At 45.6% G+C, this 22,960-nt stretch overlaps 1 protein-coding gene across 2 annotated transcripts in view; it reads left to right on the top strand.

Annotated features, from left to right (window-relative positions):
- Positions 1-22,960, top strand: part of LOC140459761 (bone morphogenetic protein 1-like) — a 130,065-nt gene that overhangs the window by 62,168 nt on the left and 44,937 nt on the right. The window contains exons 3-8 of one of the 2 annotated variants that reach the window (XM_072554264.1): positions 325-429; positions 1,222-1,374; positions 2,043-2,160; positions 5,672-5,850; positions 10,279-10,384; positions 20,316-20,440. In XM_072554264.1, the coding sequence (XP_072410365.1) occupies positions 325-429; positions 1,222-1,374; positions 2,043-2,160; positions 5,672-5,850; positions 10,279-10,384; positions 20,316-20,440 (786 nt within the window). The remainder of the gene's footprint in view (positions 1-324; positions 430-1,221; positions 1,375-2,042; positions 2,161-5,671; positions 5,851-10,278; positions 10,385-20,315; positions 20,441-22,960) is intronic. The other variant, XM_072554265.1, reaches the window with a different exon arrangement.

The raw sequence follows: 22,960 nt of genomic DNA, 5'->3' as shown, positions 1-22,960 counted from the left end.
GAATGTATACACCACACATGTACTTTCATATACGTAGCTGCTATAAATACACACAGACATGCAAATGTATTCATCTGTCACATATATACTTGTGTACCCATACTCTTTCAGTACACAAACAAGAACTTCCAACACTCAATCATCGTTTCCTGGGTTTAACATAAGCCAATTCAATTGGATAAAACTTCTGTCAATCAGGGGAGTTGGACAGCATGTGTCTATTGTACAGTTGTTTGATAATGACATTAATAATTTTGGAAACAAACTTAGCACCTTAAATTCTGACAGTGATTCCTGTTGAACTGACGAAAATAAAATGAACAGTTCTTTTACTTTCCCCCTCAGATCAGCTCAGCAATCGGCACTCAAACGAAACAAGCCTCTCGAGGGACAGTAGAGTGGGCCGACTCAGCAGCAAGGCACGACGAGGTAAAAGTGCACACTATCCCTGCCATATTAATGAAGCTCCATTGGGTTATTTGGATATTGCAAATGGGGCAGGAATCCCGCTTCAGATTGCTGTGCAGCTGTTTAGGAAGTGAACACTTGTGGGTCCTGGCTCTACCCTGGCTCCCTCAGGCTAGATTCTGGCTGGCACTCACCCAGTACACATGTGAATGGGCGATCTAAACTGGTGCCTTCTTTCAATGAGAATTAATCTGTCCAGCAGAGATCAGAGGGTGGAGAAGTTGGTGATGGGAAATGGGGAGGGAAAGCTAAATACAGCTTTTATTGAAAGCTTTCCATTACAGTCAGGCAGATTTCACTGCCACGTGAACATCTGCATACGAACCTTTAACATGCCAAATGGCTAAGCTGGTGGACGCTCAGCTTTTGAACTCACTATAGAGAGGGGGAGAATTTGTTCTGATTCTTCAGTGTGGTGGGACAGGTCCAGTTGTTCTTGCAGAGAGCTGGCACGGGGTTTGACAGTCTCAATGGACTCTGTCAGTGCTGCAACTATTCTGTGTTCCTGTCTTCTTGCTGTGTTGTTGGGAAGCTGTCATTTTGGAGCAGACATTTTCCTTAAAAGTCTGTCTCCTCTCCTGACCCTTTTCAACAAAATCTGGAGACTGAACTGAGTAGAATTCGCCCCCACGATACACCATGTTTGAATCCATTGCTTCACACGGCTCTCATATCTAACCTGAACTACAGGATTGCTTTTTGTTGGAAATTGTGCGATTGCCTGTTCTCAGACTTCCTTCTGCTCCTGTGTAGGTGATAGACCGCGGAAAGCAAGAGGCAAGAGAAGGGGCAGAAAGTTCCGGAAGAACGAGACTCGTAGTCGAACACGCCGAGCTTCCACCTCCCGCCCTGAACGCGTCTGGCCTGAGGGAGTGATCCCTTACGTGATTGGAGGAAATTTCACTGGTGAGTGGTATCCCTTTCCTTCAGTGGAATCCAGCCTACCTTAATTGGACCAATCCGCTCACTGGGATTCATTAAGATGAACGCACAACTATTTTTGAATATCCTTGAAGAGTCTTTTTGTCCTGCGCTCATCAGGACAAGAAAAAACTGCCAAACGTCAAAGAGTCACACCAATTTAGCCTCTCAAAGAAAAGGGTGCTGATTGTTTGGCAAGTTGGCTTTGATTTACTGAGCTGTTCCTATGTATTGAATGTACTGACAACTAAAAGTTACTTAAACAAATGGTTAGATCCTGGGTTTGAAAAAGCAAGTAAAATATTTGGGTTAGGAGATTGGGGATGTCAAGCAAGCAGGCAATGAGAGAGCAGGAATTAATTTCATAAAAGACGTAGAAGCAGCTAATCTGTCAGTGTAAATCTTGCTTGGATAAGTGCCTATGGTAGGCTTGCAGTCTCGCAGGAGATTGCAACTTTGGCTATCATTCATTCTATGCACAGCGTTGAGAAGTGAATCGGCAGAAAGAGGGTAAGGAGTTGAGGAGAGCATTTTGCAGGCACCAGCAGGGATTAGAATGGGATGGCTCACTGCAGGTGTGCATCCTGAAGCTGCCTTATGCTTTCTGCTTGGCTTGTCTGAAATGATTGAATAGAATCTACGCTGTTTTACAGGAAGCCAGAGAGCTATCTTCAGGCAGGCGATGAGGCACTGGGAGAAGCATACCTGTGTCACATTCCTGGAACGCACAGATGAAGAAAGCTATATTGTTTTCACGTACAGACCCTGTGGGTAAGTGTCTGAGAGGAACCAATGCCTCTGACACCGACGCACTTAACATCTATAACTCAGGACAGTGGAAACAGAGGGGCTGATGAGTCGAGAGTGTTTGTTATTATGGTCGTGAATGGATTCCCTGGAAAGCTGGTGAAAACAGATTCAATTGTAACTTGCCGAAAGGAATTGGTGATAAAAGGAAAACTGCACAGGGTTAAAGGGAAAGGGGAGAATCGGTCAAATTGGAAGCTTGCTGAATAAACTGGCATGGACACATTGGGCAGAAAGGCCTCATTCTGTGCTTATGGTTCAATGTAATGTGTTTGTGAACACGGATCATTGCATATGCATGTTCCTGGACCGCAATTAAATTCAACAAGATGGAAGGGAATATTGCAAAGTAAAATAGGGGGCTTTAAACCTTTGCCTTTTTTATTTTCATGAAAGAGTTTAACAGGAACAGATGAGGTTTTACGACTAATAGAATTCATTTCTCAGGGGGTTAACACTGTGTCAACAGCGGGAAATAGCTTGGCAATCAAAACAACATTTTAATGATGTTTTTGCTCATAAAAGTGATGGATGTTCATCGAATAAAAGCATGATTAATGCTGGGAATTAAACACTTGCATTTCAGAACTTGAGTACCAGCGTTTTGCAGGGCGGGTATAGCATGAAATTAGATACCGAGGAAACTCTCCCTCTGCACTCTCCCAGCCAAACACTCCAGAGCAGGAACAAGACAGGGTTAGGTGTAGATTAAGGTTCCCTCTACACTCTCCCCATCAAATGCACCCAGGCCAGGTACAGTTTGGGGTTAGATACAGTGTGAAGCTCCTTCTACACTGCCCTCATCAAGCGCTCTCAGGAGAGATGCAGCTCAAGGTTTTGATACATAGTAAAGCTCTTATTGCACTGTCTCCATCGAATATTCACAGGGCAATTATAGCTGAGGGTTAGATGCAGAGTACAATTCTTTCTACTCATCGAGTTTTGGCCTCACATCACAAACATCGTTCAATTCGTCAGTGTGACATTTTTCATTGCCCCCAAGTGGACATCTTGGAATGAAACAATGGCGTTTAATGAAGTGGCAATGTTAAGATGTAGATCCACACTCATTAACAGAACTCAGATCAGTAAAGGGTTTTCAGACATGGCCCTTGAAAGCAAGAGATCGTGACCTTTAAAGATGCACTACTTTTGGTTTAACTGTCAGAGTCATAAAGCAAAGATGGTGGCCATTCACCCTGGAAGTAACAACTGAATCTATCTTTCAAGACAGTACTCAGCTCAATCCTGGCAGCAGTGGTCCCGAATCTGTGTTCTACAACCAGTTGCTTTGGCCTCCACCCCCATCACAGGTCTTGAACTGACTTGGCTATTGTAACATCGGGCAGCTCCAGTGTCAGTATTACTGACTCCCATAGCTGCACCCCTGACGCAGCTGACTACTCACTGACGATTAAGGATAGTAGAGCAGTTTCAGCACAGAAGGAAGCCATGCCTATGCCAGCTGTCTGTGGGGACAGTTCTCCTCTGCTTTGCCACAATTTGCTGATGCCCACAGCCAGTCAGGTCAGCCTAATGTCAAGTCAATGCCTTGTAAAACATTTACCTAATCTCAAATCGTTCTGCGGACACTGAGGTCGGAGAGTTTCAATTGTAAACATGAACCTGTATCCCATAGGGGCCCAGAAGTGAAACAAATACCTTTGTCAGAGGGGATTTAACAGTTTCCTGAAGGAACAGATGTGAAGTGTTGCGTGTCGCCTTGTGCCGATGAGAGCTGGTGTCAACAAACTTCTTGGCCTGTCGTTAGGGTACCTAATGCAGTTCTTGTGATGGAAGATCACCAAGAGCCATCATGTGGAGTGTGAGATGTGATTTATTCTCGTGACACAAGCAGCGTGAAACCCTTCAAGCAGTTGGCCCTTCGGCTGTGGGGAAATAATAACAGGCGGCATGCAAGCATGTAACAGCAAAGTTTCTCCCTTCACCACATGAACATCGAGCAGAAGGACAGGCCGCTGTGCTCTTTGGGCTTTTTCCACAGTGAAACCAGATCATTGCTGTTATTCTGTATCCAGGTGACAGTGGTGAAGCCAGTGGACTTGTCATCCAAAAGCTCAGATTAGTGCTCAGGGGATGTGGGTTCAAATCTCACAGTGGCAGCTGGTAGAATTCTAACTGAGTTAATAAAAACCTGGAATTGGAAACCACAATGCTATCTTTGATGGTTTTGGTTTAATAATGTCCTTTATGGAGGGAAATTTCCCATCCTGTAAGTTTGGCCTGTAAGAGAGACCCATTGCAATGTGGATAACTCTTAACTGCCCTCTGAAATGGCCCTAGCAAGCCATTCAAGGGCAAGTAAGGATGGGCAACAAATACAAGCATTGCCAGAGATGCCCTTGTTCCATGAACAGATAATTTTCTATCAAACCCTGTTTGCTTAACTTGGCTCCCTATCACAAATACAACTGAAATCTTTCAGTCTCAGGTTTGAAGTTTACAAACTACTCCAGAGTTTTTTCTTTATCGGGGAAGAATGAGATCCAGATTTACCCAATGTCTGAAGAAGTGATTCCTCTCCCCTGAGCAGCCCAGCACTAACTTGAAATTAATCCCCCTTTCTTCGCCTGAAGCCCCAAGTGCCTGGTTTTTTCAAAGGAGGGCAATTTATATTTGTTCATATTTCTCCCTCAAATAACATTGCAAAACCAAGGGGATAATTTGATCACTTTCCACTTACTGTGAGGGAAGAAAGTGCGGACTGCTGATGCTGGAGATCAGAGTCAACAGGTGTGGTGCTGGAAAAGCACAGCAAGTTAGGCAGCATCCGAGGAGCAGGAGAAATTGATGTTTTGGCCATAAGCACTTCATCAGGAATTGTGGGGGCGGAGGGGTGTGTGCGAGGGGGCTGGGAGATAAATGGGAGGGGAGTGAGCTGGGGGGAATGTGCACCCAGGTAATGTTCCTGGATCTGAGCCCTGAGCTCTGGATTAGAGTCCCACCTCACATCTTAACAGCCAACGGAGGACTCAAAATGTAAATGCTGACCTGCCAGGGCCTGTAGGAGTGGAAATGTTCTGTTCAGAATGTCATTTGAACCATTTCCTCCTCTTTTCCCATTTCCTCCCCTCCCTTTGCCTCTACTTCCTTCAGCCCCTATCAGCTCCTTGAAAAGTGGGGCTTTGTGTCAGGCTGGGGGCATGGGGAGTTGGAATAGAATTGTTGCTTAAGTTCTTTTCCGTGATGTTAGCATGGGAGCAGTGTATTAATAGATTGGGAAAGGACGATTGGACAAATTTTGGGGTTGATCTTAAGTTGAAGTCATATGAGGCTAGCCATCTGCCCACCCCAGTGTCAATGTCCCACGTCCAAATGGTAGCTGTAGCACTGAGGGTGAGGGACATGGTGGGGTGAGGACTGTTCAGAATTGGCAGAGATATTGTCGGTCCACCAAGAAACGAAAGGCCCCTTCCATTTCTCACAAGGCTCTGTGTGGATTACTTCTCTACAGCTGTTGTTCCTATGTGGGTCGGAGAGGTGGAGGACCCCAGGCCATCTCCATCGGGAAGAACTGCGACAAATTTGGGATTGTCGTGCACGAGCTGGGCCACGTCATTGGATTCTGGCACGAGCACACGAGGCCTGACCGAGACCACCATGTGACCATCGTAAGGGAGAACATCCAGCCAGGTAAGGGTGGCTGCTACCTTTTCCTTCTAAGTCGGAGGGTTGTGGGATCAAGTGCCGATGCAGGACCAGAAGGTGCTATATGAATACAAGCTACACCTCACTTCTTCTATACACCTTCAACGTGATTAGGGAACTTCTCTGACTGGGAAGGTGATGGTGTAGTGGTAGTGTCACTGGACTATGGCATGCTGCTGGACCAGAGGACAGGGCTAATGTTATGGGGACATGGGCTTGAATCCCACCACAGTGGAATTTTAGTTCAATTGATGAGTTAAAAATATCATTTCAGTAACTGTGACCATGACAACTACAATAGTCATTTAAAAAATAGAGCATCTGATATGCAAATCTGCCTTCCCTACATGGTCTGGCCTACATGTGGCTCCAGATCATAGAAACATGGTTAACTCCTAATTGCCCTTTGAAAAGGCCGAGCAAGCCTGTCAATTCAAGAGCAATTCAGAGTGGGCAGCAAATGCTGGCCTTTCACAGTGACACGCATTCCCCATGAAAGATAATGGACTTGAAATTGTGTGTCAGAATTTGGTCAAGAATCGTTTTCTATTCTATTAGTTTTCCATTAGGTTTCTAAAAAATAGTTTTTAGTTTTACAGCAGATGAGATGGCAGTGAGGGAAGTCGCATGTTCCTCCAGTGAGGGAAGTCGCATGTTCCTCCTGCAGGATGTGGGAGCTCAGGGAGACTTCCATCGACCCTGATGACAACATCTGTGGGATATGCACCCAGCTGCAGCTCCTGGGTGACCGTGTTCGGGAGCTGGAGGTGGGTGTACTCAGGATCATCCGAGATGCTGAGCACATCATAGATGAGAGTTTTAGTGAGGTGGTCACACCTAAGGTGCAGGCAGAGTGTAGTTGGGTGATCACCAGGAATGTCAAAGGGAGTAGGCAGAGAGTGCAAGAATCCCCGTGGCCATTCCCCTCAAAAATAAGTATACCATTTTGGATAATCTTCTGGGGGATGACCATTCAGGGGAAAGCAGCAGCAGCCAGGTTGGTGGCTCTGCGACTGGCTCTGGGGCAGAGCGGGAAAGGGTAAAGGTCAACAGGACCTTAGTGATAGGAGTCTCGCTGGTTGGGGGACAGACAGGAGACACTGTGGCTGCAAACAGGAATCCAGGATGGTGTGTTGCCTCCCAGGTGCCAAGGTCCAGGATGTCTCAGAGCGGCTGCAGAACGTTTTCAAGGGGTAGAGTGAGCAGCCAGAAGTCATTGTGCACATTGGCATAAAGAACATATGTAGAAATAGGAATGAAGTCCTGCACAGTAATTGTAGAGAGCTAGGAAAAAAAATTAAAAACCAGGACCACTCTGGTGATAATCTCCAGATTGCTTCCAATGCCACATGATAGTGAGGGTGAGAACAGCAGGATATGACAGATGAATGCTTCGCTCAAGAACTGGTGCAGGGGCGGGGATTCAGATTTTTAGATCATTGGGGCAGAGGTGACTTGGTCAAGAGGGATGGGTTACACCTGAACTGGAGGGGGACCAATATCTTGGCGGCCAGGTTTGCTTGTGCTACAAGGGAGGGTTTAAACTAGATTGGCGATGGTGACGTTTTAGGGGATGTACTATAGGCCCCCAAATAGGCAAGGGGAATTAGAGGAACAAATATGCAGGGAGATTGGGGAGACTTGCAGGAGCAATAGGGTTGTCATTGTAGGGGATCTTAATTTTTCTGGCATGGACTGGGATTGCCAGAGTGTTCAGGTCTTAGATCAGCTGGAATTTGTTAAGTGCAATCAGGAAAGTTTCCTCAAACAGTATATAGAGGGTCCTATTTGGGAAGAGGCAAAATTTGACCTATATTTGGGAAGTAGGGCAGGACAGGTGATAGAGGTGACACTGGGGGAGCACTTTGAGACCAGTGACCATAGCTCTATGAATTATAAAATAGTTATGGACAGGGGAAAAACTGGTCTATAGGTTCAAGCTCTAAATTGGGGCAAGGCGAATTTTGATGGAGTAAGACAGATGCGTGTAGGGGTTGATTGGTGTGGTTTGTTTGCAGGCAAAGGGACCTCCGACAAGTGGGAGGTCTTCACAAGTGAGATAGCTCAAGTTCAAGGTCGATATTTACTTCGAATCCCAACGGTGTGGAAACAGCCCCTTCAGCTCAACAAATCCACACCGACCCTTGGAAGAGTAACCCATCCAGAACCATTCCCCTACTCTATTATCCCATGTTTACCCCTTTGTTCCTGATAAAGGGCTTTTGCCTGAAACGTCGATTTTAAAGCTACTTGGATGCTGCCTGAACTGCTGTGCTCTTCCAGCACCACTAATCCAGAATCTGGTTTCCAGCATCTGCAGTCATTGTTTTTACCTCCATGTTTACCCCAGACTAATGCACCTAACCCACACATTGCTGAACAATATGGGCAATTGAGCATGGCCACTTCACCTAACCTGCACATCTTTGGAGTATGGAAGGAAACCAGAGCACCTGGTGGAAACCCACGCAGGCACGGGGAGAATGTCCAAACTCCAAGCAGACTGGAATCGAGCCCAGGTCCCTGGCACTGGGAGGCAGCAATGCTAACCACTGAGCCACTGTGCCATATGTTCCTGTGAGGGTGAAGGGCAAGGTTGGCAGGAATAGGGAAGCCCGGATGACAAAGATATTGAGGCTTTGACCAGAAGAAAGAAGGAGACGTGGTTCAAGACATCTAGGATCAAAGGAATATCTAGAGGTATATAGGGAATACAGGAGTTTACTGAAGAAGGAAATCAGGAGGGCGAAAAGGGGGCACGAGATAGCCTTGGCTGGGAAAGTTAGGTTGAATCCAAAGAGGTACTTTAAGTATATTAAAGGAAAAAGAGTAACGAGAGGGAGAATAGGACCCCTCAAGGATCAAAGTGAACATGTATGTGTAGAACCGCAGGGGATGGGCAAGGTTTTCAATGAATATTTCTCCTCTGTTCACCCTGGAGAAAGACATGGACATTTGGATAAATTGCTCGAGAAGGTTCTGAGGTATAGATTAGGAGTAGTCAGCAAGGCTTTGAGATTGGGAAATCATGCCTCACCAATTTGTTAGAGTTCTTTGATGAAGTGACCACAAAGGTTGACGTAGTCTTTATGGATTTCAGTAAGGCCTTTGATCAGGTTTCACATGGTAGGCTGCTCTGGAAGGTTAGATCACATGGAATCCAGGGCGAGCTGGCAAATTGGAGGCACAATTGGCTTGACGGCAGGAAGCAGAGAGAAAAGTGAAAGGATGCTTGTCAGGCTGGAGGCCTGTGATGAGTGGAGTGTCTCAGGGATCGATGCTGGATCCATTACTGTTTGTTATTTATATCAATAATTTGGATGAGAATGTACAAGGCATGATTAGTAAGTTTGCTGATGACACTAAAATAGGCGGTATCATGGACAGTGAGGAAGGTTATCAGAAATTGCAGCATGACCTTGATCAGCTGGGTAAATGGGCTGAGCAAAGGCAAATGGAATTTAATCTAGATAAGTGTGAGGTCTTGCATTTTGGAAAGTCAAATCAAGGTAGGAGTTTCATGATAAATGGGAGGGCCTTAAGGGGTGTAGTGGAACAGAGGGATCTTAGAGTTCAGGTACACGGTTTTCTGAAAGTGGAGTCAGAGTAGACAGGGCAGTGAAGAAGGCTTCTGGCCTTCATCAGTCAGGGCATTGAGTATAATACTTGAGAAGTTATGTTGCAGTCATACAGGATGTTGGTGAGGGCACACTTGGAGCATTGTGTTCAGTTTTGGTCACCTTGTTATCAGAAGATGTTTTTAAACTGGAAAGAATGCAGAAGAAATTAACAAGGATGTTGCTGAGATTCAATGATTTGAGTTATAGGGAGCAGTTGGACCAGCTCACACTTCTTTCAGTAGAACGTAGGAAACTGAGGGGTGGCCTTACAGAAGTGTATGAGATCATGAGAGGTATGGATAGGGTGAATGCAGTCAATCTTTTTCCCAGGGTTAGGGAATCAAGGACTAGTTCAATGTTAGAAGGGAAAGAACCTGAGGGGCAACCTTTTTACACAGAGGGTGGTACACGTATGGAATGAGCTGCCAGCGAAAGTGGTTGAGGTGTGTACATTAACAACATTTAAAAGGCATTTGGACAAATATATGGACAGGAGCGGATTAGAAGGATATGGGCCAAGTGCAGGGAAATGGGGTTAGCATTGGTGGACATTTTGGTCAGCATGGACCAGTTTGGGCCAAAGGGCCTGTCTCCGTGCTATAGGACTCTATCGCTCGAATAAACCCCAACCCACTCCAAACACTCTCATACACACATCCTCCCTATACACAATATCTTTTTTGTGGTGAGGTGTACTTGGAAAGCCACATGTCTATCATGTGTAGAGAAAATGCCCACTTGTGCTTAATTGCTTAGACCTTGGGCCACACATTCTTCTTGAACCCTTTTGCAGGGCAAGAGTACAACTTCCTCAAGATGGACCCGGAAGAGGTGGACTCCTTGGGAGAGACGTATGATTTCGATAGCATCATGCATTACGCCCGGAACACTTTCTCAAGGTTTGTACCCGCCTTCTGCCACTAAGGTTTCTCATTCGTAACAATCTGGAGGCTTTGCCTGCTGTTTTTCTTTGCGTCACAGATTGAGGTGAAGCCTGCTGTTAGATCCAGTAATGCAGGTCGATGTTGAAAGGTCACCTATTACAGGCCTGAGGCAGGGCTACAGTTTTCCCAAACATAGGAAGTACTCAAAAGATTTGTATGAAAATGCAGACATCAGAAAGCAAAATTCAGGAGAACTGCAGATCCAATAAAAAGTAATCAGTTCCTCAGCAGACTGTTGTTTTTCTCAAATCTTGCCCTCCTCTTTATTCCACTCCCCTCAGCTCCTTGCCTCCTCCCCAGCTCTTTCTTCTACCTCATCCTTGTCTTCTCCCTTGCTCTCCAAGCCCATGGCCCATTCTCTCTTTCTTCTATCTCCTCCCCTTCCTCATTCACCTTTTTGACCCAATCCATCTAATCCACTCCCTCTCATCATTTCTGAATGAGTGCTGCACTGTCGAAGGGTCAACACATTATGAGGGTGTTCCGCACTGTTGGTGGGTTCGTACTAAGGAAGTGCCGCACTTTCAGGTCAGTATTGAGGGAGTGCTGCATTCTTAGAGGGTCATTGTTGAGGGAGTACTGCACGATTGGAAGGATGATACTGAGGCACCACTGCAGAAATGCAGTTCTGAAGAAGCACTGTAATGCCAAAGAGCAATCCCTGAGGGAGCATGGCACCGTCAAAGTAAAAGTATTGAGGGGGTGCTACGCTGCAGTGTGATAATAATGAGGAATCATTTCACCGTCAGCAAGATAGTATTGCAGAAGTGCTGTGTTACCTAAAACACTTGGATTTGAGGAAATATGGAAGTGTCATAATTCTTTGTTTCAATGTATATAAGTGATCTGGTGGCTACTTCAAAGCAGAGCAGACGAGGTTTCCTCACATCTGAGTCACAAGTTTCACTGTCCATTCATCAAACTGTTCTTTCGGGGATCTTGCTGTGCATTCTCTAAGCATATCTACTGTTCACTAGCATGTGACTGGCTGTGAAGTGCTCTGGGGATTTTTTTTGCAGTTTCCCAAAGACATTTTACAATAATAAGCTTTTTCTTTGATGCTCATGCACAGTACAGTACGGTTCTATCAGATATCCATTGTCCAGGAATAGTCTTATCAGACAAGAAACCAACGTATAATTCCCTTCCTCGGGTTTTTTACTCAGTTCACAATCTCTGCACAAAAACATGATTCTTTTTCTTGGTTTTGGGCTAAAATAAATAATTGTGATGTTTGAGTCCAGCATTGATGGAAAAATTTTCTTTTTGTAATTCAGACATATCAATTGATTGGTCATCAGCTCCACCTTGTGTTTCACCACATCCTGAAAAGTCGGACCCGAATTTTTACAGCTTATCTCAGCTGCCCAACCAGCAGGAATATTTTCTCTCTGCTGGCTTCCCCAGGTAGATAAAGAATGTTGGGTCATTGAGAAAGCCCTCACCGAAGGTGGATGCTCTCCCAATGTCTCCTTCAGAAAATGGAGGCATCATCCAAAGTGCTGCCAAGACTTGGCCTTCCACTTAAATTACTCGGAGGACAGGGAAGAACTTATTTTCGAGCTCTATGATACCAGCACCTTTCTGATGCCAAAATAGTTCAGCAGCAACTCCTGACCAAACGTTGATCGACCTGCAAAAGACAGGAGCCAGGTTCAAAATGAGGGTGAATTTCACATGGAAATGGGCAGCTATCCCATGGATCAAGAGAACCAATGCACTGTTCACTGGTTGACACTTCCTAAAGCAGTGTGCTGCAGCTCAGCCTGGGTCAGGAGATGCCAGACCAACATTTACACCTATGCACATTTGTGGGAAGCCTTGAGGGTTATTTCTGGGACATTGAGACCAACACAGGTTGAGAGGCCTCCTGCTCCAGCACGCGTTGAACTTCCCAATTTTTGTAAAGAACAGCACTGAGTGAAAATTAGCATGGCACACAGGACCTCAGTAAGAGCACAGGTACTCTTCTGAAACCACATAGTGCCTATAAGCACACTCTTTGTACCCTGTAAGCCAACAAAAGTCCCACTTCTCAGTGGCATACCTTCTCGTTGCCTACATTCATCATAGTGCACACTGGTGAGTGATTTGAGTGGTTTTGACCTTCCACAGAAAATCTGAACAAGACTGAAGATGGGCTGGGGAAGATGTGCCTGCTTGCTGTGGAAATGGGACATGAAGAACAGCCGTCCAAGGCTGATCATAATGGATACTGAACGCATACTGAATCTGCCCTGAGAGATACATTCCTAGTGACATCACACCCACTCACCTTGTGTTTACTGATGACATTAGATTCCCTACAGTATGGAAGCAGGCCCTTCGGCCCAACAAGTCCATACCGACCCTCCGAAGAGTAATCCACCCAGACCCATTTCCCTACCCTATATTAACTCCTGACTGATGCACCTGACACTATGGGCAATTTAGCATGGCCAATTCACCCTAACCTGCACATCTTTTGGATTGTGGGAGGAAACCAGAGCGCCTGGAGGAAATCCATGCAGACACACGGAGAATGTGCAAACTCCACACAGTCACCCGAGGTGGGAATTAAACCCAGGTCCCTGGTGCTGTGAGGCAGCAGTGCTAACCACTGAGCCACTCTGCTGCCCTGAAGCTGTTGAATAGATTATTTTTATCATTGATTTTGAATACAACTCCTTCCCACATTGATGAGTTTAAAAAAAAATCTGAATTGCTGGGCAGTAGCTTGAACCTACTTTTCCTAATTTAAAGAATATGCAAGAGCAGCCCCTGCCAAAACAAATAGACTTTTTGCTTTGACTTTTCCTGTCATACTGGTTGTTGGTCATCTGAAGTGAATCCCTGCCGAGATAGTCCAGCTGGAAATGTTGGAGAAGGGCCCTCCTACTCAAAACTTACGGTCAGCAACGTTGTCAAGTTGGATAGAGTTCAAGAGCTGTTGCCCTGTAGAGCAGTTTGTCTTATGTCAGGATTGTCAGGTTTTTTTTTGTTTCTGTTGTCTTGGCATATATAAGTATGTTTTATTTTCCTTATCATTTTTGGATGTGGCAAGTCCATCATTTGCTGCCTCTCCCTAATTGCCCTGACAAAGATGGTCATGAGCTGCCTGCTTGAACTGCTGCAGTCTATTTGGTGCAGACACACACACACACACACACAGTGTGATTAGGGAGGATTTTGACCCAGCTGACAGTGAAAGACCGACAGTATATTTTTAAATCGGGACAGTGAGTGGCTTGGAGTGGAACTTACAGGGAGTGATGTTCCCATGTGTCTACCGCCCTTGTCCTTCTAGATAGTAGTGGTCATAGGTTTGGAAGGTGCTGTCTAAGGAGCTTTGGTGAGTCGCAGCAGTGCAACTTGTAGGTCACACACACTACTGCTACTGAGTGTCGGTGGTGAAGGCACTGAACATTATGGGTGATGGCTAGGGTGTCGATCGAGTAGACTGCTTTCCCCTGGATGGTTTTGAGCTTCCTGAGTGTTGTTGGACCTGTACTCATCCATGCAAGGCACTTTTGCCTGATATATGGTGGACAAGCTTTGGGGAGTTAGGAAGTGAGTTACTCACTACAAAATTCTCCGCCTCTGACTGATTCTTGCAGCTACAGAATTTATATGGATAGTCCAGCTAGTTTCTAGTCAATTGTATTCCTGAGAGTGTTGACGGGAAGTGATTCAGCAGTGGTGATACCATTAAATGTAAGGGGAGAATGCAAGAGTGCCCTGCATTTTGAATTTTCACTTGCCATAAACTCTGAATAAGGCAACCAGAGAATTTCTTCTCAGCCGTTGTCTTTACTGCTCTTGGGCCATGAGATGAAATTAAGTTTGTTAATGGGACACTGTATTTCTCCCTCTTTCTCCTTGCCTGTCCAGAACCTTGAATTTGGCTCGTTATCTCTGACTGTCTTTTCCCTGGATTGCAGAGCTGTAGAACCCCACACTCCTTTCAGCTCTTCTGTCTTCACAACTTCTTCAGGCAAGACATTAATTCTGCCACTGCTTCCTAATCGTATCTTCGGTTTCCCAATATTAATCAAAGAAACAAGAATACATGATCCCTGCTTTGTTTTCAAAAGCCTTGAATTGTGGCTCCTTGGCTCAGTGAAACTGTACTATCTGCCTCTGGTATCTCACCAATTTATACACAAACTTGGTTTTCAAAAGCTGGACGTGAGATTTATGTTCCAAATTGGCCCATGAGCTCTAGATTGACTTGCTTTTTTTTAAACCCCCGGCTTTTAAGGACCTTGCCAGGATACCTAGCGTATTGTGTTCAGTTTTGGCTCTCTTACTAGAGGAGAGATACACCTGCACTGGAAGCAGTTCAGAGAAGGATTGCTTGACTAGCTCCTAAGATTAAGAAGGTTGACTTGTGAGGGAGTGTTTGGCCAATATTCTTTGGAGATTCAAGGATTCTTGTTGAAACACATATGATTCTGAGGGCGTCTTTGCAAGGAGGATGCCGAGAGGAGGTTTCCCTTTGGATCAAGAACTAGGGAATACAGTTTAATCAGGGGTTCTCCATTTAAGGCAGAGAAAGGAGATTTGTATGACTTAAGTTCTGGGTGAATGTATATATGTTTAGTCAAGTTTGTTTTGTGGGCTACCAGTATTGCAGAGCAGTCAGGCATGAGAAAATCTCTGAGGTGTACCCCTTGATAGCCTTGAATACAGGCATCAAGGAGTATGGAGCAAAGGTGGGTAAAAGTAAGCAAATCAGTCACATTCCAGTTGCAAAGCAGAAAGGCTGAATGGCCTCCTGTTGTTGCTAAAGTCTGACACAGAAGCCCATCCTGTTGTACATCGAATTCATTGTTGCCAGCCCTGAGTTGTCCCTTTGTGTTATGGACCCCTCCAAATGGTTCCCTCCCTTTGAAGGGGCTGTCAAGGGGAAGTGAACTTGAGTGTTGCGATCTTTGATTCAGATCCTGAACTGTTTGGCACTGCACACAGAGTGTGAAGGGTCGTGTTGCAGTTTGAAGTTGCTCTTCACTTTGTCTCTTGCTGATTCTGGAGGGTAGGAGAGGGTTTAAAGTTTCCTTGAGACTGTGGGAAGATGTGGGATGGAGGAGGGAGCTGGGAAATCTGTGCCTTTGCCAACTGTGACACGTGTCGTTCTGACTTTGAGAGCACTGGGGGCATCTGGCTGATGTTCAGCGAGAGTGTTTGACGAGCCTGTTTCATTTTTTATTTATATATTCCAGCTAGAAAGTATTCTACTTTATTACCCCAGATAATGTTCTTTCCCTTGCAGCATTCAAGAGAATCGGGTGTTTTCCATTGCTTTTTACTGTGACACATTTTGCCTCCACTTGACTTAATTGTAACCTCTATTTAACCTTTATCCTCGTGCCTCGATTGACAGATTAATGCGGATTAGGTTGAATTGAGCTGTGTGTGTTTCACTGTTAGAATGAAGCTGCTTCTTTTGCAGTATTGCTCGATATTAACAAACCTGAACCCTGGGCTGAGCACAAATACAAAGCAATCTCTGGGGTTCATTTCAAAAAGAATAGCATTGAAAATCTGGAAAGTAAATTTGAAATTGAATTAGCATTGCACTTCAGTTAAACTGCAGTGCGCAACACTTCTCTCCATCACAACAAGCATTTCCAGCAGTATTGGAGAAGGTGCAATAAATAAAAAATGCTCGTGAAGGTGCTGCCAAAACTGGGAGGCTGTATCTATCATGAAAGATAGAAGAGGGACCGTTCTTGTTGGCAGAAGGATCAAGAGCCAGAGGGCCAAAGAACCAATTGTGATGTGAGGAAAAGCGTTTCTTAATGCAGCAGTTTGGAATTCATGGCCTCAGAGCGTGCTGGAGCAGGTTCGTTCGAAGCTTTCAAAGGGGAATTAGGCAGTGAACTGAAGAGAGGAAGTTGGCAGAGGAAAAGTGGAGCTAAACAACTGCCCTCGCTGAGGGCCAACATGGACACAACAGGCTGAATGGCCGCCTTTCCTATTATAATCATTCTCTGATTGGACAGAGAAGGCAGAAGGGGTCACCTTCAGCAGTTCTTTAAGATTACGAAAGGATTCGATCAGGGAGATATAGGGAGATTATAGCCAAGGACTATAAACATAAAGTAGGCAGCAAAAGAAAATCACATAATTACGGAGGCTAGAAATTGCTAGGAAAACACAGCATGTCTGGCAGCATCTGGAGAGAGAAAATTGAGTTCATGTTTCTGGTCCAGTGACCTTCCTTCACAAGTGTTCAGAACTTTTAATGAAAGGGATGTGAATGGTCATATTGTAGTGAATCAGCAGATAAGCTGACAATGTTTGAAGCATCATCCCTCCAAGATGAGATATTGCTCATGAACAGTTGGTAGACGAAGCTGGCAGAAGCATTAACCAGGAGAGCTGGACAGTTCTGCTTCCTCAATCCAGTGCTTCCATCTGGCAGGTTTTCTCCTGGTGTGTCAGCCAAGTGGCTGCAAGGATCAAAAATACAAGCAAAGAACTTGCATTTGTATAGCGCCCTTGGAGATCGCAACACGTTCCAGTCCGTTTTGCAGCCTGATATATTGGCATTATTTAATGTCGGAGACTTGACAGCCCACTTGGCACACAGCAATCTGCGACATACTACAGAATGCTCATGAATGATCAGATAGCTGTTGTAACAATACGAGTTGTGGAGCAGGAGATGGAGGAGAACCCACTTATTCTTTATTAAATAGTATAATGGATTCTTTCATCTAATTCTTAAAGGGTCCTTGGTTTGATAGATCACCTGAACAGGGAGCAACTCGGAGAGTGTAACCTTCCTAAGATACTGTGCCTCTTGCAATATTCCCTCAGACAGAATGTTCCCTCAGTATGATTCCTTTAACAGTGTATTGTTCTGTTAATAATGCTTCTCAACAATACAGTCTTCCCTTGGACTGCTTAGTCAATGGTGCAACACTCCCTAAGTACTGTCTCTCTGCCAGTACAGTACCCCTTCAGTTTTGATCCCCTGACAGTGTTTCATTCCTTCATCACTGCTGCTCCAGTGGTACAACATTGCCTCCTCTGACAGAATAGCACTCCCTCATCACCTACCCTCCAACAATGCACCATTCCCTCAGTCCTGATCTTCTGACAGTGCAGCACTCCCTCAGTACTGATCTTCTGACAGTGCAGCACTCCCTCAGTACTGACCGTCTGATAGTGCAGCACTCCCTCAGTACTGACCCTCTAAATGCTCAACAGTCCCTCAATATTCCCTCTCCCACAATACGACACTGAGTATTTCACTTCTGCCAGTGCGACATTTTATCATCCCCCACCTTCATCTACCAATTGCATTCCCAGCTCCCTTTCCCCAGGTCCACCCTCCTTTCCATTTATCTCTCAGCCCCCTTGGGATCCCCAGCATTCCTGATGAAGAGCTTATACTCAAAACGTCAACTCTCCTGCTCCTTGGATGCTGCCTGACCGGCTGTGTTTTTCCAGCGTCACACTTTTTGACCAACATTTTATCAGTACTCTACTGAAGTGCCAGGCTTGATTTTGTGTTGGATTTCTGGAGTAGACCTTGGATTCACAACATTCAAATACAAAGGCCAGCATGCTGCCTGCGCCTTAACTGGGAATGCAAATACTGGAGATTGACAGGATTGCATGATGCTTGAACTTTGCACATTCTGGATATGGTATCTGGATTTTCTAACTGCAAGAAAGTTCAGTTGAACAGGTAGTCTGAGAATAAGCATTGACAGGGGATTGACTTACAGCTGAGTTTAGCCCCGTTCCCACCTGCTGAATGGATGCTGTGAGATAGTTACGAGGATTACACTTGGTGATCAGAAGCAGGAAACCAAGTTGACTATATCCCCGTGGCTTCTGTCCTCCAAGGGTAACTGAGTGGAGCCCTTTGAACTGCTCCTGCTTGAAGATATTAGTATGAAATTCAACCTTGAAGTGTCCAGTCCTTCTTGAGCGTGGGTTTACCTTCACTGTGGCATTCACTGAGCTTCAGACTCGCCATGCTAGCCACACCACACACCATTTCCCTGAGGCTGTTAGCACGTGCGCAGGGAATGTCTACTCTCTCAATACTGGGTGGGTGGATTGTGACAGGAGTTGGTGCATGGCACAGGTCTATTGTTGTTACTGCCACTCTGGAGCTTGGTGCTCCAGAGTGCCCTCTCACCCACTGACTGCTCTATCCTCTATATTTTCATGCTCCTGCCCCTCACCAGTGGCGTGGTCCTGCACAAGGGAGGAATCAAAGAATGTCACGGAGGGTGACACAGCTGTCATGGTTGAATAGCTAGCAAGAAACACAAGCTTTGGGCCGTGTGCGTGAGCCTTGCAGATGAGTAGTAGGTCGGGTGAAGGAATGTGAGATGTGTGTCATGATTGAGAAGAAAAGGTTGGTGGGTGAGTGAGAAAGGACTGGGACATGTGTGAGTCCAGTGATGCTGAAGATGCACTGCCCTTGCCCGCTTGTCTGACGCCATTCAATTTTTTGAGGCAGTACATCCAGGGCAGTTGCCTGTTCCCACTGCGTTCAGCCTGGCCTTCTGCGTCTCTCAGTATATCCTGCTGACAAGAACATAAGCAGATCATTCCTTCAGTGCAGGTTCACTGATAAATGATAATTAACACAATAGCACCCAGAGTGGGCAATTATATTCTGCAGCTTTTCAGCTTGTCTTTTTTTTAAGACAATCCACCATGTTTTGATTTGTTAGAAGCTCACTGTTGGCCGGAATGCACAGATGTGGAGAGGAACCCATTTCCCCACTTTGTGCCTCTTCTAACAATCGAACTGCCGCAGAAATTTCTTATTAACTTCTTATGGCAGACCAGGGAACATGTGTTGAACCAGTTACTTCCCAGCTTTGGCCAGGAACAAGCACAAAGTAAATCAGAGTATCTCCTCCTCTCCCATCCCTTAGTCAGCTCCCCCCCCACCTCCTCTTCCATCCCTCAGTTTCCCTCCCTCCTCCCATCCCTTAGTCACCCTCCCCTTTAAACGCATCCCTCAGTCTCCCTCCGCTCCACTCCCATTCCCCTGCCTTTCTACAGAATTATCTTTTTTTCTGACTTTCTTCCTCCATTCCTCTTCCTAAGTCTCTGCATCCTACTCCTTGTCCCTAAATCTCTCCCTTCAACATTGCTATCTGTGTTTTTCTCCCACTCATCACTCAATCTGTATTCATCCATCTTCCTTCCCTTTATCTTTTGCCTCCAACTCCATTTCCTCAAACCCTTTCTCTCCAACTCCCTTTTCCTCAGCCTCTCTCCCTCTGATTCCCTTTCCTCAGTCTCTCTAATTTCCTTACCATTCCTGGACCATTGAATATTGAGGGGAGACATAATAAAAGTTTATAAAATCATGAGTGGCATGGATAGGATGAATAATCAAGGTCTTTTATCCCAGGGTATGGGAGTCCAAAACTGGAGGGCACCGGTTTAAGGTGAGGGAGAAGGACTTAGAAGGGACCTAAGAGGCACCTTTTTCACGTAGAGAGTGGTGCATGTCTGGAATGAGCTACCAGAGGAAGTGGTCGAAGTTGGTACAATGACAACATCTAAAAGGCACCTGGATGAGTACATGAACGGGAAGGATTTACAGAGATATGGGCTAAATACTGACAAATGGGAGAGATTAATTTAAGAATATATTGTCGCGTGGATGAATTGAACTGAAGGGTCTGTTTCTGTGCGGTACATCTCTATGACTTTATAAACTTGCATCATTCAGTCTTACTGTCTCCAGCTTCCCATTGACCATGTTTGCTTCGAATGTACTCCCAGCATATTGACAATTGGCAATCTGAGTGACCCAACCATTTGGTTCGGGTAATCTCTTCTCATGTTGAATCTGTCCATTGCCTGAGCACACAGTTTGGGTTCCAACTGACTAACTGACAAGCGTTTTTCTCTCCAGGGGAATTTTCCTTGATACTATCCTTCCTCGGTACGACGAGAATGGTGTCCGGCCCCCAATAGGACAGCGGACGCGACTAAGCAAGGGAGATATCAGCCAGGCTCGCAAGCTGTACAGATGCCCAGGTAAGATAGGCTGCGGGGTGGTTTGAATGTGGAATAACCCATTACAGTGACAGCCTGAGCAGGGCGAGTTGCTGAAAGATTCACCAAGCTCTTTCTAAGTCTCTGCCTCCCACTCCTTGTCCCTAAAACTCTCCCTCCACCATTACTGTCTTTGTTGGGCAAGAGCAGAACCAGAGGCAGTCAAATCACAGTCTCCAAGAAATCTAGTTGGGAATTTGAGAAGGAACCCCTTCAGCCAGAGGGCGGGAAAACTTTCATTCACTCTGCAAACAGTTAGGATCTAGTCTGTAGTACCTGAGAGTGTGATGGAGGCAGAATCAACGATGACTTTCAAAAGGAAATGATAATTATTCGAAGAGAAACAGTTTGCAGTATTACGGGGGGACAGATGAGTGGGACCAGGTGATTTGCTGTGGCCTCTTCCTGAGCAGCAACCATTCTGAGCTAACAGCTGTCACATCTGATTCCTATTCTGCCCTCACGCGATCAATGCGATCTTTAGCACAGATCCCCGAGCAGCAGAATGGTCTGCCGACAGTACCACGGGTGATCATTCCACCAAGGTAAACATATGAAAAGACGTACTGGCAGTGGTGGGGTTTGGGGGTTGGTGGTGAAGGATTTATTTCCTTCTTGACAGCACAACCCCCTTTGTCCTCTCATCCCTTCTTGAGCTCTGAGCTGCTCATCGTCTCACAGCAGTGGTAACAGAACATAAGATCCTGCTTTCAGATGTTGCATGATGCAAACCAGCTGTGCCCTGACATCTCTAGGCGAAACCTGATACTCAAAAGATTAGATGAAGGATGCTTGCTGAGTACGTTCAGTGTTTGCACACTCTTGTTCTTTCAGCTGACAAAGCATACCCTTCTTACAGACTATCTTCACAAAGCGTGGTGGGGGAATCATTTCTTCTGTGTACACTCAGATGGGCAGCAAGAGGAATAGGGTCCTACGACATTCATATATACCCACATTTACACATGTGTATAAGGTCACGAAGCATTCAGAGTGTGATTGGCATCTTGTCTTAGCTCAGGTTTATACAATGGTGGGTCAAAGTCCTGTGATATAGCACACACAATGTACTGAGGGAGTATAGCATAACTGAAGGTGCGGTTGGCTGGATGAGATATTGACCTGAGAATCCTGTCTGTGAGAGACCTGTTTGAATGAATGTTAAAAGACCCATGCAGGGTTTGAAAAAGGAACAAGTTGTTTCCCTGATCTGTTGGCCAGCATTCGCCACACCCATCCCATCCAAATGTTAACCATTGAAGCGACAATACTGTTTTGGGAGAGCAGTGCAGAATCTACATTCGGGTTTCTGCTCGTCAAGGGTCTCCAGGAGGGAAAAAGGAAAGGCAAAGTTGGGCCATCAAATTCAAATGTGCTGGGAATAGTCTAGGAATGTAAGTTTATATTGGACATGCAGCACAGAAACAGGCCATTTATCCCAAGTATTCCCTGCCGGTGTTTTAACTGCATTTGTGCTCTATTATAAATCCACCCTCTTAACCCTCTCTCCCCTCTCCCTCTTATATGTATCAATCTCCCTCTCAAATACACCCATATCATTCACTTAAGCAATTCCATGCCCTGCTCTCTGGCTGAAGGGGTTCCTTCTAGAATTCCCAGTTGGATTTCTTGGGGACTGTGACTTGACTGCCTCTGGTTCTGCTCTTCCTCAACAAGAGGAAACGTTCCCTGTATCCACTCATAGAGACATAGAGATGGACAGCACAGAAACAGACCCTTCGGTCCAACCCGTCCATGCCGACCCAGATATCCCAACCCAATCTAGTCCCACCTGCCAGCACCCGGCCCATATCCCTCCAAACCCTTCCAATTCATATACCCATCCAAATGCCTCTTAAATGTTGTAATTGTACCAACCTCCACCACTTCCTCTGGCAGCTCATTCCATACATGCACCATCCTCTGTGTGAAAAAGTTGCCCCTTAGGTCCCTTTTATATCTTTCCCCTCTCACCCTAAACCTGTGCCCCTCTAGTTCTGGACTCCTCCACCCCAGGGAAAAGACTTTGTCTATTTACCCTATCCATGCCCCCCTCATGATTTTGTAAACCTCTATAAGGTCACCCCTCAGCCTCAGACGCTCCAGGGAAAACAGCCCCAACCTGTTCAGCCTCTCCCTGTATATCAAATCCTCCAACCCTGGCAACATCCTTGTAAATCTTTTCTGAACCCTTTCCAGTTTCACAACATCTTTCCGATAGGAAGGAGACCAGAATTGCATGCAGTATTCCAACAGTGGCCTAACTAATGTCCTGTACAGCCGCAACATGACCTCCCAGCTCCTGTACTCAGTACTCTGACCAATAAAGGAAAACATACCAAACGCCTTCTTCACTATCCTATCTACCTGCGACTCCACTTTCAAGGAGCTATGAACCTCCACTCCAAGGTCTCTTTGTTCAGCAACCCTCCCTACGACCTTACCATTAAGCGTATAAGTCCTGCTAAGATTTGCTTTCCCAAAATGCAGTACCTCGCATTT

Source organism: Chiloscyllium punctatum, chromosome 35 (assembly GCF_047496795.1).
Source record: "Chiloscyllium punctatum isolate Juve2018m chromosome 35, sChiPun1.3, whole genome shotgun sequence".
Taxonomy (NCBI): domain Eukaryota; kingdom Metazoa; phylum Chordata; class Chondrichthyes; order Orectolobiformes; family Hemiscylliidae; genus Chiloscyllium; species Chiloscyllium punctatum.
The sequence above is the reverse complement of the archived record's forward strand: the minus strand, read 5'-3'. Positions and strand labels throughout refer to the sequence as shown.